Raw genomic sequence first — 16,312 nt, 5'->3', positions numbered from 1 at the left:
ACATCTGCGAATACCTTGGCTTGAGTGCATCCTGAAGCGGGAAGATTCGAAAAGTAAAATACGTAAACTGGTCCGCTTTCTAGAGCAGCACCCTGAGGATATCAGAACTACAGTCCCGGAGCCAGAACCAGTTAGGAGATCCACTAGACTACGACGTCAACTACACCCAGACAGTGATCTCGTACATCTGTTTAGAGAAGAGGAAGAAGAGCCTGAGTAGTCGAGAATAGTTTGATCCACGCTGGCTTATCGAAAAGCTGGATACAGGCAGCAATTACTGACGAATGTCTTTGGACCAAATCAAACTACACGGTGCAGCGATTAGATCAACCCAGCAGTAGATTGACAGCTTTCATTGATGTGATAGTTACTGATCCAATGAAAATCCCTGAACAGAAGCAGATCACATTTTATCAAGAACTATGTGTCCCGATTATGACGATTATTATGTGATTTATAACCTGTGATTTACAATTGTGATTTATTTACAGAATCACCATTTTTCGATTACAAATTTTATACTTGTTTACTGGCGAGGTGCGTAATGGCACCTGCCCATGTATGTAATATATCTTTCTCAAGATCAATAAATGGTTAGGTTTCCCCGGAGGCACCCGAGTCCCCAGGGACAATGTGCTTATATCACTGAGTGTGACAGAGCCTGAGTGTCTCTCGGTTCCTATCACTATCACTGACCAGGTCCCTCACTCTGGTTTTCCTTTTGATCATAAACATGCTTCCACACGCTGTAGGTCATTCACATGCTTGCACCCGTTCTAGTTAACGTTTAGTTTTGTTCGCTCACCGACCAGGTCTCTCTCTCTCGGTTACTCTTTTGGTCATTCACGTGCCTGCACATGCTCTAGCACAGGCCTTGACAAATTCCAGGCGCCAGGTCACCACGACGAAAATTGGCATTGGTGCCTAAAATTTTATATGTTTGATTACTAAATTGGAATGTTAGGACAACATAAAGGTTTTGGAAATTATACCAGTGTGTCTACCAACATGGAAAAGGATTGCTGAGTCGTGGACAACGTGGGAAAAAAAAACCATTACTTTTATAGGGAAAAAATATATGCTTGGCCCTTAGAATTTTGATTGGTGCCTAAATTACTTTTTGATTTGTCAATCTTTGTTCTAGGTTACTCACTGACCTGGTCCCTCACTCTTTAGGCCATAGTTTTCCAAACCTTTTGTTCCTTCATCCCCTTCTTAAAAAATTTTTTTTGTTCCCATCGCCTCATAACTCAAATCTTCCCACATAAGATCCTATACTAAAACCACAGCTTCTACCGCCCCCAGACCATTCCATGGCCCCAAGGTGCGATATTGCTCACTTTGGGAAACGCTGCTCTAGGCAGAGGTTGGTTACGATTTTACCACTCTTTCCCCCTTCTACTAATTTTCTCGGCCAATCATTCCTCAAATTTGCCCCCTTGGGCCCGCTAAGCGCCCCCCCCCGTAAATAGCAGCTGTACCAATGCACCCTGTATACATCAAGAGAATTTTTTCGAGTTTTTTTTGGCTGTATAAGAAAACAGCAATACAAGTTATTCGTTTAATTAGTTTAAGTATAACAAATCTCTCTTTTGATAATTTTTCGGAAAGAAATATCTCACTATGCAAACTTGAATTAAAAATAAACTGCAAAAATGCGGGCACCATTAAGTTGGATTCTGTTTGTAATAAGGAATGAACTATCTGGGTTTGCCTTTCCAAATACATTGAAGTCACAGAAAAACGAGCACACCCACACACACACCCATCTAATATCATGTAGGTCCTCCTCGAGCACGCAGAACTTCCGTGCGCTGTCGCATTGTCCTGCTGGAATTGACCAAGGCCGTCGGAATGCACTCAGGATATGAATGGGTGTAAGTGATCAGAAAGGTTGTTTACGTACAGGTCACTTTTTAGAGTCGTCTGTAGCCTCAGGAGTCCCATATCATGCCAACTACACACGCCCTATACCATGACAGAGCCTCCACCAACTTAAACAGTTCAAAAAGAAATGCGACAGACCAGGCAACATGTTTCTGTGACGAAAGCGTGGTCGTCATCACACTTCCGGTTCAAGTGAGTATCAAAAGACAATCCAAAACGATAAGGAGTCGAACTCAGGGCAGGAAATATTAAAATAATACACAATTAAAAACAGTAAAATATTCCTTCATTTTACACAGGATGAATTTATACCTTTAGAAATTCAAATTTTCAAACTTAGATATTGAGTTAATTATTTTCACCATAAGTCGCAACGTTACTCGTCCGTATCTCTGTCCGAAGTCAGCTCATCAATTCCTGCGTTGACGGTTACTTTACCTCCTGGAGCCTTACAGGATGAAATGGTCTGGAGTGGAGTACAGGATTACGAGGGCGGTAGAGTTACCCCATTGCTCAGAGCTCCTGCCTTCCCTGGTTGAGTTGGCCAGCAAGCGACGAAGTGAGAGAGAGACAGTACGGTTGAATGGGAGTGAGACGATATCGCTGTTGCTATTGGTATACATACGATATACGGCCGACTAAAGGAGAAATGACCAATAACTGCCGACTACATACATATATTTGCATATAGAACGAATTTCTTTCGTCTTTCCGGAATCGTCAAAGGGTGACAGCAACACCATGTTGTTTCCATGTAAGTAGTCACTGAGCACCTCTCGGTGAAACTACCCGTCAGACCGGATAGATGTACTGCACCACGTCCGATGACCTCCGGCCGACCCCAAACGATCCGACTTGATTTCAAAGTGAAATTTTAAATAAAAAATTCCAAATATTGATTTTTAAGCACTTATCACGGATGGAGTAATTCATTTCCATCCGCCACGGGTCCTTACAGTTACATTTCCAGTTGTCAACAGTCCAATGGCGGTACTGGCGGGACTCGTAGTTTTGTGCGTTGCAGACATCAAACGTTCAAACGTACTAGAGTGGGTGTTCGGCTCCGAAACCCATATCATGGAGGGACCGTTCGCACGCTGACAATTGTTGATGCCCTCCCAACATTAAAATATATAGATTCGAGGCAGTGTAGCACGTCTATTTCTTGAAACAATTCTTGTCAGCAGTCGATGGTCCCGTTCTTTCGGGGTCTTTTTTTCCACCCACACCTCTGTCGGAGAGGTAATGTTTTTCCCGGTTCCTTATATTCATGGTACACTCTTGCGATGTTCGTGCGCGAAAATAAAAACTTCATCTCTAACTCAAAAACGTTGTGACCCATCTCACGAGTTCCGACTCCGAAGTCACTTAAATCGTGATAACCTACCAATGTAGCAGCAGAAACCGATCTAACAGCTTCCCTGTACTAGGGCTGCACTATCGTGTTATATAGGCACTGCTGACAAGATCGAGTTACGTCATCGGTTGCATTTCTCGCTTATTTGCACACGCTCTCATCTGTACCAGTCTTACTGGCCAGTGTAGTACGCGTATATGGAACTTGCAGCATAAAATGCAACTCCCCCCATTCCTCTTCCAACACAAATTTTTGTTAACTTGAGTACATAATTCTAAGGTGCATTTCAAAGCTTTCAGTAATGGAAGGAGGGAAACAATACTAAAATAAAACTGAGTAACTAATAACCTAATCAAAAAAGAAAAAAAATGTTTATTTATAATAGCATCAGAGTAGAGAGCGGTGCTGAACCATTAACATTAAAACTGTATACATATATTTATCCAATTATATATATATATATCTTCATATACACAGGGAACAAACAATATATCAGGGAGAATCGAATCCCTTTCATAAATCAGAACTTGTTCTGCATCAAGATTTCATTTTACTAAGTTCTGATGAGGAATGAGAGCGATTTATAGACAAACTTCTACTGAGAGGCAAAGGAAACAGATCTTGGCACAAGCTATTCAAAGATCTAGACAACTCATCTACTTTGTTAAGAAGATTGACTTGCTCCTGCAACAAATTAAAATATCAATTTCAAATATTGCTTTTCTTTTGGTCATACACAAGTTTGAAAGCAACTAAAATGACAACTGCCGTAAAACAATGAGATATGAAGTAAACAATGCCAAAAATAAGAAACTAGAACACAACAGAAATATTAAATTGATAGGGTTTCTGGTGAATTCTGCAGTTTAGATTTTTATGGCAGTGATGTCAGCACACACAACACACACATTCTTGACTTTCACTTCAAACTAATCTGTGATTAACTGAGCCCGGAAGTTTAGGCACTAAAAATGATCAAAATAAACAGGCAAAAAGACACTAAAACTGCCTAAAATAGGCAATAAAAAAAGGCATTTATAATTAATGGAAAGCTATATGACATTAAGCGCCTCAAAACTAGTTTCACCACTGAATGTACTGTTTCAATTATAGATTATAATAACTGCATTATTTATCTTGTAAAAAGAAAACTTTTGTGGTCTTTCAAGATGTGGTCGGAATTTGATTTGATAAAATGCTTTACATACAATTTTCTGACATGCGAAATAGTGCTAGCTGGAATCAAAGAATAATTATACAGGGCGATTCCATAATTCCCCTTGTGAGAAAAATTTCATCTTCGCCCCCTACCTCCTAACTTATATTGATGGGATCAGAGACGTACGCGAAGGCTCGTGCCGCCCCGACGATAAAAAAATTTATTTTTTTAATGCAAAAAAATTTCGGAAGAAAATAACTTTACATTGTATGGTATAATAAATTTCTGTTAACTTCAATGCTATAGGCTAAAAACTGAAAATTTATTTTTAAGAAATTCTTTGCGACACACCCTCTAAGGTCGGCATTACACTATAAAAGTTTTAGAAAAGTTATTTTATAAAACTTGAAAAATGCAACCAATAAGATCATCGGTTGCATTTGCTCGAATGTAACCAATATGCTTAATGGTTGGATTTTTTAAGTTTTATAAAAGAGCTATTATCAAACTTTTATAGCGTAATCCCGGCCAAAGCCATATATAGTAAACCCTCGGCGAACGGACCAAATATGGCTCTGGGGGTTATCTGACGTGGCTTGCAACCTCAGACCTAATTCTGTAAAAATGAACTAAGTAGCACATTTACAGACTCATTAAACCCCAGTACGGTTCTACATCATTCAAGTTACCCACGGCATGATTACAGATCACTTGAGTGACGCATGGTACAGTTTCAGAGCATTTAAGCGGCCCGAACACATTTCCAGATCATTTGAGGGATCCGCGGAATATTTAGAGATCATTAAAGTGGTCCTCAAGAGGACTTATTAATGGGGAGAATGTTAGTTCAAGTGCCTACAAACTATCGAATAGTTTTTGTCGTTTATGACGCACTGAGTAAGTACATCGAGAATATTTCCCATTTTTATAAAGGGTGGTTGATGACGTATAAGCATCACCCAAACCCCCCTCCTCCTTGTCATCAAAAGTCAGCAAATCAACCCCCCCCCCCCCATCGATGCTGAGGTAATATTTGAAGGATCCCATACTTCCGATTAGAAAAAAGTATCCATATATCTTGTAGAACTCAGTTATTCATGATGTAAGGGGTTGTATAGTTGTTAAAATACAAAAATTAACCTTTTATGAGAACACCGTCTTCAAAAACTCAACTAAAAAGGTGTTGCTCTCTCTCTCCTGAGGCAAAAAAAACTACGTGACTAAATGTGATATTCGCTGAGATACTTGGAATTCAAACATTGGAAATAAGTTGCGAAAGAACAGCATAAACAAGGGAAAAAAGCATTTCCTGTTAGTTTATGCTGTTCTTTCCAACTTTTCTCAAATTTTTGAATTCAAACATCTCAAATTCAATCACCCATAAATACATCAGGAAAACAAAACGTCTGGGGTTTTTTTCTTTCTTTTCTTCTTTGCCTTAGAAATTCTACAACGCATTTTTCTTGTATTGAGATACGTACAAGATTGCGCACCATGATGACACATTTCAGACAGTAGGAAAAGTCACGTTTTTTAAAACGTGCCTCTGAGCTAATCAGCGCCCTTGTTGGTTGTCAGGCGATCATACTCAACCAATCAGGAGAGTTTAAATCGATATACAGTTTGTACTGATCACGTTTTCCGGCATAGAGTGATCTGGGCTGATAGTGTGAAGTCGCGTGTTAAAATGTGAACACTCTCTTTCGGAAAACTGAAGATAAATCCCCAGGGTAACCTTAAACTACAGAGCTGATCGCCAGTGAAAGGTGATGATGGGTGAGTTGACCAAATTTCATTATTGATTATTATGAGTGACCTTTTTCTGTATAAATCCTACTGTACTCTGTGAGAGTGTTTTTATTCGTTTATATTCTATATCGAGTTATCTTTGTGTAATGTATCACGATTAGGGACAACCATGAATAAAATTAACTTGTAATTCTCTAAATGAAGGTGAAGTATCACGATTATTTTCGCAATGCCCTTTCAATATTTCAGTGTCATGTATGTCGCATGTAATTCTACGATAAAGACATGCAAGTGTGTAACGTAGAGTACTGATAATTATTAGTATGCCTTGATAAGCGCACGACAAAAAGTTGGGAAAGAACAGCATAAATGAGGGAAAAAAAGTCTTGCCTGTTAGTTTATGCTGTTCTTCCCAACTTTTCTCTATTTGTTGAATTCAAACATCTCGGCGAATATCGTACTTAGGCACGCGAGATTTTTTTTGTTGGCCTCAGGAGAGACAGGGTAACAACTTTTTCAAATTTTCCCTCTTCTCAAAAATATAGACGTAGAAGTGGTTCAGAAATTACAACTTTTGATTAGTTACCCAGCATCATAAGAATTCATAAAATAATCAATCTACATACATACTTCTCTGTTGTCACTTAAGTATTCTAAAACTTTGAAGTTTCGGTCAAAAATATAACTCATAACAGCATCACATAAATTCTAAAAATGATATTCATTCCTCCTCCCCCAATTATTCAAAATAAAAATCCACAGCTGATAAAGATTTTTCTTACAAAATTATATTTTTCCTCTTTATTCATCTCTCGCTCAAAGTGGATCAACACATACACAAATTCTTTAAAATTAGGTTTTGCAATTTACCTTCTTGTTTTTCAGTTATACTCAAAAAAAAATTGCAAAATGAGAGCAAATTTCAGGACATACAACACGATGTTTGGCGATTTAGCACTCGTTATTTGGCGAAATTTACAAATTAACTCTCATAATTCAGCGGACTAGCTCTTATTCATGAAATGAATTTTTTTCCCACGAAATATCGGGATTTGACGCAATGACGATCGACCATAGTAATTTCTGCTGCTTGTAGTGGTGATTTTTTTTCTTTTTTTGAAAACGGAAACCGCGGTCGGTTGTTGAGAAACACTGGACTAGAGTAAACCATCTTCAGCTGTACGATCAAGGATATGATCGGGGTTCACGATAAAGAGCCCGATGAGGGGCCGATAATTTGAATAAAGAGCTGCAGTTACCACAATCCGATTTTCGGGGACAAAATCGAGAGCGGGGGAAAGTCGACTTTTTTTTAGAAACAGCTGGAAGGATTTTAAGGAGTTTTTAAGGCCCTTAAAAAGGAAATGAAAATTAATGATTTTTAAGCACCGCACGAACCCTGGCCTTAGTATTGAAAAGATGCCTTTCAAGGTTTTAAGACATTATACCAAAATCTAGGAAAATATTTTAATATCTTGAGGTTCCTCACAGACCCTAAAGGTCGAGCAAAAAGACTTTTCTAAGTACACATTATAAAAATCTTTTTAAACATATATATATATATATATATATATATATATATATATATATATATATATATATATATATATATATATATATATATATATATATATAAAAACCCTTTTTGGGGGGTGGGGACAAAACTATAACCATGTTCCAAATTATATATAAAAAATAAAAAAAACATAGTTTGACGATATAGGTGTCAGGAGAATGCCTCTATTGCTTCCTTTGTTATCACACTGTTATTACATTTCACTTTTTTGCAAAATAGTCAACTTTTTTTCAAACGATGGGAGAGTACTCCTTGATTTTATTCCGGCTTGAATGAAGCCTTCATGACTCTCTGTTGTTGATACAGCAAGTGATGCTTCAGTTACGAATCATACGTACCGTTCAACTGCTTGTGTGTCACACGGAAAATTTGATATAGATGGAAAAGCAGGTTCAGATAATTATTGTGGGTCCAGTTCCTGCCTGATTTTTTTATAATAGGTGGTTCAGTCACTCGCACTTGATCACATGCAATTAGTTCCGAATAGTGCTTAGCAGAAATGTTCTTTTCGGAACATGGAATGTACGGATTTCTGCTTCTGATAATCATTCATTTTTAATTTTTAAAATTCTCTTGATTCTCAGTTCTTTGTAAATGAGATCTTCATCTGAGAGTAATGAGAGGATTAAATTCTCTGGGTAGGCGTAGAAAGTTTTCCTTTGAATAACTGGGTCAATGATGCAGGTAAAAACCTGGATAACTCCACTAAATTGAACAAATGTCTTGCCCCATCGGCACACACACGATGACTTTATCTTAATATTGAACCACATTGGTGAGCAAACTTTCGTTATGTATTCAGTCAAAATGATGAGATTTTCATTGGGCTTTTCTGTTACTATTTCTTAAAATAGCATTAGCTGTCGTTAGCCACCTAGCATGCGAAAGTTTACCTGGATGACGATTTGATAACGAAGCACGTAAATCACCCATTTCTATTGCCCGTACTATTTCCACGAGATATCTCTGATCTGCACTTAAATCATTGTTGTCACTGTCCATTATCGGAAGGTTATTAGAGATTGGTTTAAATTTCACAATAGGTAATCTTTCACAATTTTCCAAACTTTTTCCGATATCATCTTGAAGCCCATATGGACTGATTGAACATATATCTAGATGCTTCACAAGATGCCTTAGAGGTAACTCATTGAATTGAAAAAGACAAATAAAACATTGCAAGGGATCTATTTTTATAACCAGTATTGGTAACAGTCCCGTCGCATACGATCGCCATCAATTCCTTCGTATCGAAATCTTGCTTCAAAAAGCCTAGGATTGATGATTTTATATCCCTTGCTCTACTGCTTCTTGGAGTTGTGTGACCGAGATAAATTAACCCAGGTTCCTGCAATATAGTTATGTGTTCTTCAGATATGGTTCTTCTATGGAAAGAATCACCTTCTTTGACATTAAGGTTTTGTCTTTTCGACCATCAAAATATATTCCTCGCACATTTTGTTCTAGGAATTTATGTTGCAAAAGAACTCTCTGTGATGCTCTTTCACGCCTTATTTTCATCCAGTCTATTGTCATATTTGGCTTCTCTTTCGTCAATAACTCAACATCTTCCAGCACAGAATTCGCAATAATTGCAGCTGATCGATCAGACACACCAGTTCTATCACAAGCAAGAGCAACATTTGGTAATTTAGTTCTCATCTGTGAGGATGATGGTAGAACTTCTAAAGCAAATGAAGTACTTTCTTCGGCATCGATTGATGGACCAGCTTCAGTACTGATAGATGGAAATGCTAACTTCAACGATAAACTGTGTTTCGGTTCATATAGGTCACTTCCCTCAGAATCGTTGGGTATAGACGAGTTTTCAGTGGTTGATGAACTAGTTTCCGTCGTTTCTTTTTGAGATAACTTCAAATGGGATACCATTTTCATTTTCCTTTGTTTACAAATTTCCTCGATGTTAGGACATTACTCGATCAATGGCCATCTTGCGTGTATTTCTTTGATCTAGCCAGAAATCTTGCTCTAAATTTGGGACCCCTTACTCAACATGTCACACTTAGTCTTCAAAATCACATTTGCATGCTGCAATGTCAAACAATTCCCGTGCTTCACACTGAAAAGATTTCAAGTTCAACTTGAAAGTTTGAGAACCTTTCCCTGCTCTCATATTTTTCTGAAGATTCTTGTATTTACAGTAAAATCTTTGAAAATTTTGCATATCTGTTGGTGAGAAACCGTAGTAATTGAAGCAGTTTTCCAAATATTTTCTATCTTTGGCACGATAATTTCAAAAATGTCTGCAATAGCTGGATCTTTTCTTGATTGTTGTGCCTTCATATTGCGTTGAGTCAGCAAATAACAAAGGATAATATCGTCGTAGGTGGACAAGACACGAGAATCCAACTCTTTAAGATTTTCTAAAACAGTAGTTCTCAACCTTTTTTGACTCGCGGAGCCCTTTTTGTGAATAGTTTTTATGGTAGAACCCTGTAAGCCTCTTTTTTTTTTATTAACTTATCAAATTTGCTAATTTATTTTATTTCCCTCGAGTGGCCGCGGAGCCCCAAGGGCTCTTCAGAGCACTGGTTGAGAACCTCTGTCATAAAATGTCACAACTGCTATACACCCTCTTAGTTAAGGGGTAAGATTGCAAATGAATACTGAAAACAAGGGAAAAACATTGAGTTCACTGAACGTATCACGTGTTCAGGGGAATAGGAAAGCCTCCTCCGTGGTGTCATGTTACAGAATTCCACACGTGTGTAAAACTTTAGGGGCGATGAGGAATCTCAAGAAGTTTGAATTTTGGGAAAAAAAATTAGGAATGGCATTTCTTCACACAAAGGCATATTTTAAATTCTATTACAATGGCAATTTCATTTTTTTCGTTCCACCCTACTATACAATCCTTTGTAACATGAATAACGTATCTGAGGTTCACAAGTCATTTGGATACTTTCTCTAAAGGGAAGTATGCTTCTAGAATCAACGGTTCACCAGTAAATTGTGGTGCTAGCTGTTAGCTATGCACCTTGCATAATGTTTTTTTATATGGAATTATTTTTAAAAACATTTTCATAATAACATGTTTCTCAAAATTTTTACATATCGAGCTTTGTATTCGATCGGTTTGCATCTATTCGAAAAAAGAAAGAAAATCTGCAAAATTCTGGAGATCATTTTTGCATATTTAAAGTAATTTGCCATGGTTGTTTGCAGTGCAGTTATGGTTTAGAAAAATAAAATGAAAACAACACACGTCACGGGGCCCTGCCAACCTCTACTCCCCTCCCCTCCTATGTGAGCCATGATGTCACCTGATGAACAATTGGGACAGTTATTGGTTAGCTATCCATAGCCCATATTAAACATGGGTCACTTACATAGTTTGCTTTAATTCGACAGTATTTTGCTTGCTACTTATATCTGCTATGTATAGCAGAGATGAAATGTCTCTGTTACTTCTATGCCTGACACTAATTTCCCTGTCTCTCTGGTACAAATGCCTGTGTTCAAATGAGACTAGGAGGGCTTGTTGAGAGAAATTAATACTAAGGCCGGGATTACACTATAAAAGTTTGATAAAAGATCTTCTACAAGACTTGAAAAAAAACCCCAATAAGCCTATTGGTTACATCTACTCGAGTATTACCAATATGCTTATTGGTTGCGTTTTTCCAATTTTATAAAATAACTTTTCTAAAACTTTTATAGTGTAATGCTACAGGTTGAAAACTGAAAAAAAACCTTCGTTTCTAAGTTTTTAGTGATAAAAATATCCAATTTCTACATCTTTATCCAATGTCTATTTTGACATTGTTTTATGTTTATTCGTGAACTTCAGAGGCTATATTCTACAGAATATAGCCTCTGAAGTAACATAAAACAATGTCAAAATAGACATTTATGACAGGGAAAATTTAAAAAAGGGCAAAAAAAAGGCGTTAATGGCATTTTACCTGAACTTCTGGGCTCTAGTGAACTAACACGTTGTTAAAATAAAAGCAGTTAGAGTAGTTATGTTTTCTCAAAAATTGTAGATACAGTAAAACTTTGATTAACTGTCACCGTCTGGATTACAGCTCTGTGACGGATAACAGAAATCTCTTAATACATTTGTACAGTAATGTGATTTAATTTCGGACTTGGGACGGAAATGAAAATTAAATCCTTAAAAAGTGAATAATATAAATATCTACTCTATAATATAAAATCACAAAATCGAAAAGGGCCTGTTGCTAAGCAACCGAGTGACGGAAGTGGGTGAAGTTTTTGAGTGACGGAAATCTGTTACGTTTTTGTGTTACGGAAGTCGGTTATGATTTTGGGTCAAGTATTCATTTAACTCTAGCCATATTGGGACCCATTTGACCCATCGGGACCATGTTATGTGCATGTATCGAGAGGCTCCCATATCCTACAGCAGGGCCCTTAGGCTGGAATTTAGATGGCGAGCCCCCAAACCAGCTTTTCAGGGCCCCCGTGTGGTTAATTTATAGTGTGAAAAATTAAAAAGTGACAAGAATCGTTCTGGTCCTGTCAGCCCTGCCCTTGTGGGGGGGGGGGGGGGGGAGGTCATGCCGAGACGTATGTATATGTACAATATACATATAACAACAGTGCTCCCAACACACATGGTCGGGGTACCCAGGGGGGATTGTACGTATACCTTCATGGGAAAGTTAAAAGTTTTCATTTCCAGCGGCCCTTGATGGATCTCATTGTTTTCTTGCTGCTTTAATGTTGAAAAATTTGCGATAGCGGAAACACGAGATATATCCAGTCTGGGGCTCCAAAAAATTTTGCGAATTCGGTCACGGGTAGTTGCGTGGGTGGTCCTGGATTTTATTCGTTGGTAAAACGAATACAAATGAAAAATTTTCATGGCATTCTCACCGGGGGATAACCGACAAGCTTCCAAGTCGGGGCCCCATGTGTACAGGCTTCATTTTGGGGGCCCTGGATGAATCTCATTCTTTTCTGTAGTAGAATTTGCAACAGCGGATGCCCGAGATAAAGCCAGTCTGGGGGCCCCCCACTAAAAGTATGCGAATTGGTGTCCTGGGTAATAGGTTGGGGGCCCTGGATTTTATTCGTTGGTAAAACGAATACAAATGAAAATTTTTCACTGCAATCGCAGCGGGGGATGACCGACAAGCTTCCAAGTCGGGGGCCCCATGTTTACAGGTTTCATTTTGGGGGCCCTGGATGAATCTCATTATTTTCTGTTGCAGAATTTGCAACAGCGGATGCCCGAGATAAAGACAGTCTGGGGCCCCACTAAAAGTATGCGAATACAACGGGCAACTGATTGGGGGCCCTAGCTTTTATTCATTGGTAAAACGAATACAAATTAAAATTTTTCATGGCACTCGCAGTGGGGATGACAGACAAGCTTCCAAGTCGGGGGCCCGATGTTTACAGGTTTCATTTTGGGGCTCTGGATGAATCTGATTCTTTTTGTTTTTTAACATTATACAATTTGCAACAGCGGAAGACCTAGATAAATCCAGTCTGGATTCCCCACTAAAAATCTGCGTATTGTGTTCCCGCTACTGGAAGTGGGGCCCTGGATTTTATTCGTTGCAAAATTGAAAAAAATGAAAAATTTTCGTGGCCCCTTACAGGGGTGTGTCCGACAAGCTTCCAGGTCAGTGCTCCATGGGAATGTTGATAGGTTCTAATTCGGGGCCCCTGGATGTTTCTCATTGATTTTTGTTGTTTAACATTGTAAAATTTGCAACACATCAGTAGCCCGAGATATATCCAGTGTGGGCCTCACTAAAATTCAGCGAATTGAATCTGGGGCCCCAGTTTCTGGGGGTGCTTGATGAATCTCATTTGTTTTTTTGTTGCTTTATCATTATTTTTATTAAAATTCGCTTCTTCAGTAAGCTGGTGCTTTCACACGTCTCTTTCCATAGCACGCTGATGAAGTGGGACGAAATAAACAAGATATGTTGTGAAGAGAAGTGGGGGGGGGGGGGTTGGCCGCCAAAGGCGGTGGGGGGCAAAGCCCCCTAGTTGTATATAATTTTACACACAAAACAATCAATATAAACATCAATATAAGGTCAGCCCAGACAATGGCGACAATGAAAATAGCATCCTTCATGTTGTATCTCTTCCAAAATTATCTTACAGTCATGGCATCATAAGATGAGAGCAAGCCTTCAATAAAAGCTTTGTTGTAAAGTTGTTTCATATTTTCACTTATGCCCTGGTCCATAGGCTGGATAAGTGGAGTTGTATTCGCTGGGAGAAAGAGCTATGCTATTTTGCCATCATCACTTTTGAGTTCACAAGAGAGATGTGTTGGGGTATTGTTTATTAACCTTTGAAAACCAAACACACCCCGCTTCCCATCTAATTGAGATATCGAAGTGTTCCCTGAGGATGGGTGTGTCTGGAAATTTTATTAAATATCTTCAGAATAATAAATAAAAATATTACATATAGATTGCACATATAAATTCACATATAATCAATGTTTGTATCATAATATATGGAGGGAGACATTAAAAATCAACATCATAATCTTCTGAAAGTTCTTGATTCCATCCGAAGATGAACATTCTAGCATCCATGTGCTCTAAACAGCATCCCTTGACACTGTGGTTTTTGTTTATTAATTTTTTTAATTGTTTATTAACAGCAGTGCTTCCTGCACCAACTGTTTTTCGGCCATGAGAGCTCTAACTTGAGGCGTGAAAACGCTGTGGAACCGTTCTGAAAAAATTGTTTGGACTATCTAAGCACTTTTTTGGGCATAACAGTTTACAGGAAATGTGTTCATATTTAAGTTTTTGAAAGCAGGGGGTTTCTGGATTTACCAATTACAAGCAGGGGTAATCTATGGCATTTGCACAGACCATAGCAGTGATCCAATCTCAGGGGTGTAAAATGTAAATTTGATTTTTGTAGCAGGAAAACTTATTTCCGTAGCAGCAAAAATGTTGTTTTTGTAGCAGCATTTATCAGTTTTGTATCACTTTAAAATTTTGGCAGTAAATAAAATACACAGTTTTTATATGCATATATGGGTCATTCCCAAAAAAAAGTGTACAAACTGTTTCAGAGATTTCTTCATTTAATCCTCTGTTATGCAGTGTTTCTTAATTTGTTTGAGATGGTATCTAATTTTTTTTTTAAATCATTGTAACAAAATGCAGGGGTGGGAAGTGACCAAGTCCATTTCGGAGCAGCAAATTCGGGATTTGGAGCAGCAAAATATGGGATTCGGAGCAGATATTTATCAATTGGAGCAGTGAAATTAACAAGAATATTTTCGTTAACCCTCAACCCTTTTCAAAATAAAACTGCACTGTCTTTTGTTTTATCGTCTTTCGTCAGCTTTTCGTCAGCTTGATTTTTGTTTTTAGTGTTTTAGGCTTTTGACACCTTGTTTGAAAGAGCGGCTGTCATAAAATTTTTTGCACCCGTCTATTTAAGATGATTTTTGCTTACTGAGGGCACTATTTGCTGCCTTGAACAGCAGCACTTCAAATGAGCTAAAAAAATTATATAAGTTCTAAATTTTTTTTTTTTCTTGGAAAGGAATTGTTGCAAAATGGGAGAGAATTTCGGAAGAATCAACTCGATGTTTGGCGATTGAGCACTCATTATCTGGCGAGATTGGTGATCTGACACCTGCTATTTAGCGAGATTGGCCATTTAACGCTTGTTATTTGGTGATATCGATGATTTAACGCTCGTTATTCTGCAACATTGGCGATTTAACGCTCGTTATTCGGTAACATTGCCGATTTAATGCTCGTTATTCGGCAAAGTTTCTAAACTAACATTCGTAATTCGGCGGACATGCGCTTTTCACTCCCGGAATGAAAATTTTTTTCACGAAACATCGGGATTTAACACAATGACAATCGACTACAGTAATTTCTGCTGCTTCCAGTGACGACTTTTTGTTTTAAATGGAAACACTCGAATTTGCACTTTAAAGCTGAAAGGCATTGCAAACCATCTTCAGTTCCACGATCACGGACAATATCGGGGTTTCGCGATGGAAAGCCCGATCAGGGGCCGATAGTTTAAGGCGATAGTTTAAGTATAGTGGAATAAAACACGCTCTTCTCGTAAAGAAACGTTTCGTGGCTAGCAGGATCAAAAATTTTTTGGCGTCCTTTCCGAAATTCCGGGCATACTGAAGCAAAATTCGCTATTTGGCGCAGAAAAATGCGAAAATACGCTATTGGAGCAGGATGGCGCAAGATATTAGTTTTGGCGCAGTGCGGCGCAATTGGCGCAGAGTTCCCACCCCTGCAAAATGCCAAAATTTGGCTATCCCAGCTTCAAAAAAGTGTTGAACAAAGAGACTTAGTGCAAACCTGGAATTTTTTTTCAGAAAACTTTGAATCACATTTTATATATGTGCCATAGATGAATAAAACTAACAACAAAATTTTAAGAAAAAATTTTTTTTTATGAAAAACTTTTTTCTTCTTTGTGTCCCGAACATTTTCCTATTTTAAAATGTCCACTCTGTTAGGGTCATTTGGGAAATATATTTTTATACCAGATTAAAACTGATCGATAATACTTTTGAGCTCCTTGAAAGGTTCACTTTTAATGCTAGACCAAAAATTTTGGTTTTGAC

The 16,312-nt window shown here is 38.1% G+C and overlaps 1 protein-coding gene across 2 annotated transcripts in view; it reads right to left on the bottom strand.

Moving 5' to 3' along the window:
- Nucleotides 1–3,593: 3,593 nt before the first annotated feature.
- The window catches only part of LOC149081128 (uncharacterized), a 77,081-nt gene continuing 64,362 nt past the window's right edge, over nt 3,594–16,312 (bottom strand). Inside the window, exon 11 of one of the 2 annotated variants that reach the window (XM_089237920.1) lies at nt 3,594–3,928. In XM_089237920.1, the coding sequence (XP_089094046.1) occupies nt 3,782–3,928 (147 nt within the window). In that variant the 3' untranslated portion in view covers nt 3,594–3,781. The remainder of the gene's footprint in view (nt 3,929–16,312) is intronic. The other variant, XM_089237921.1, reaches the window with a different exon arrangement.

This window comes from Pholcus phalangioides, unplaced genomic scaffold, assembly GCF_987345545.1.
Source record: "Pholcus phalangioides strain wild (caught in Gottingen) unplaced genomic scaffold, Ppha-v1.0 ptg000010l_1, whole genome shotgun sequence".
NCBI classification, from domain to species: domain Eukaryota; kingdom Metazoa; phylum Arthropoda; class Arachnida; order Araneae; family Pholcidae; genus Pholcus; species Pholcus phalangioides.
Note: the sequence above shows the minus strand (reverse complement) of the source record. Positions and strands in the feature narration are given on the sequence as shown.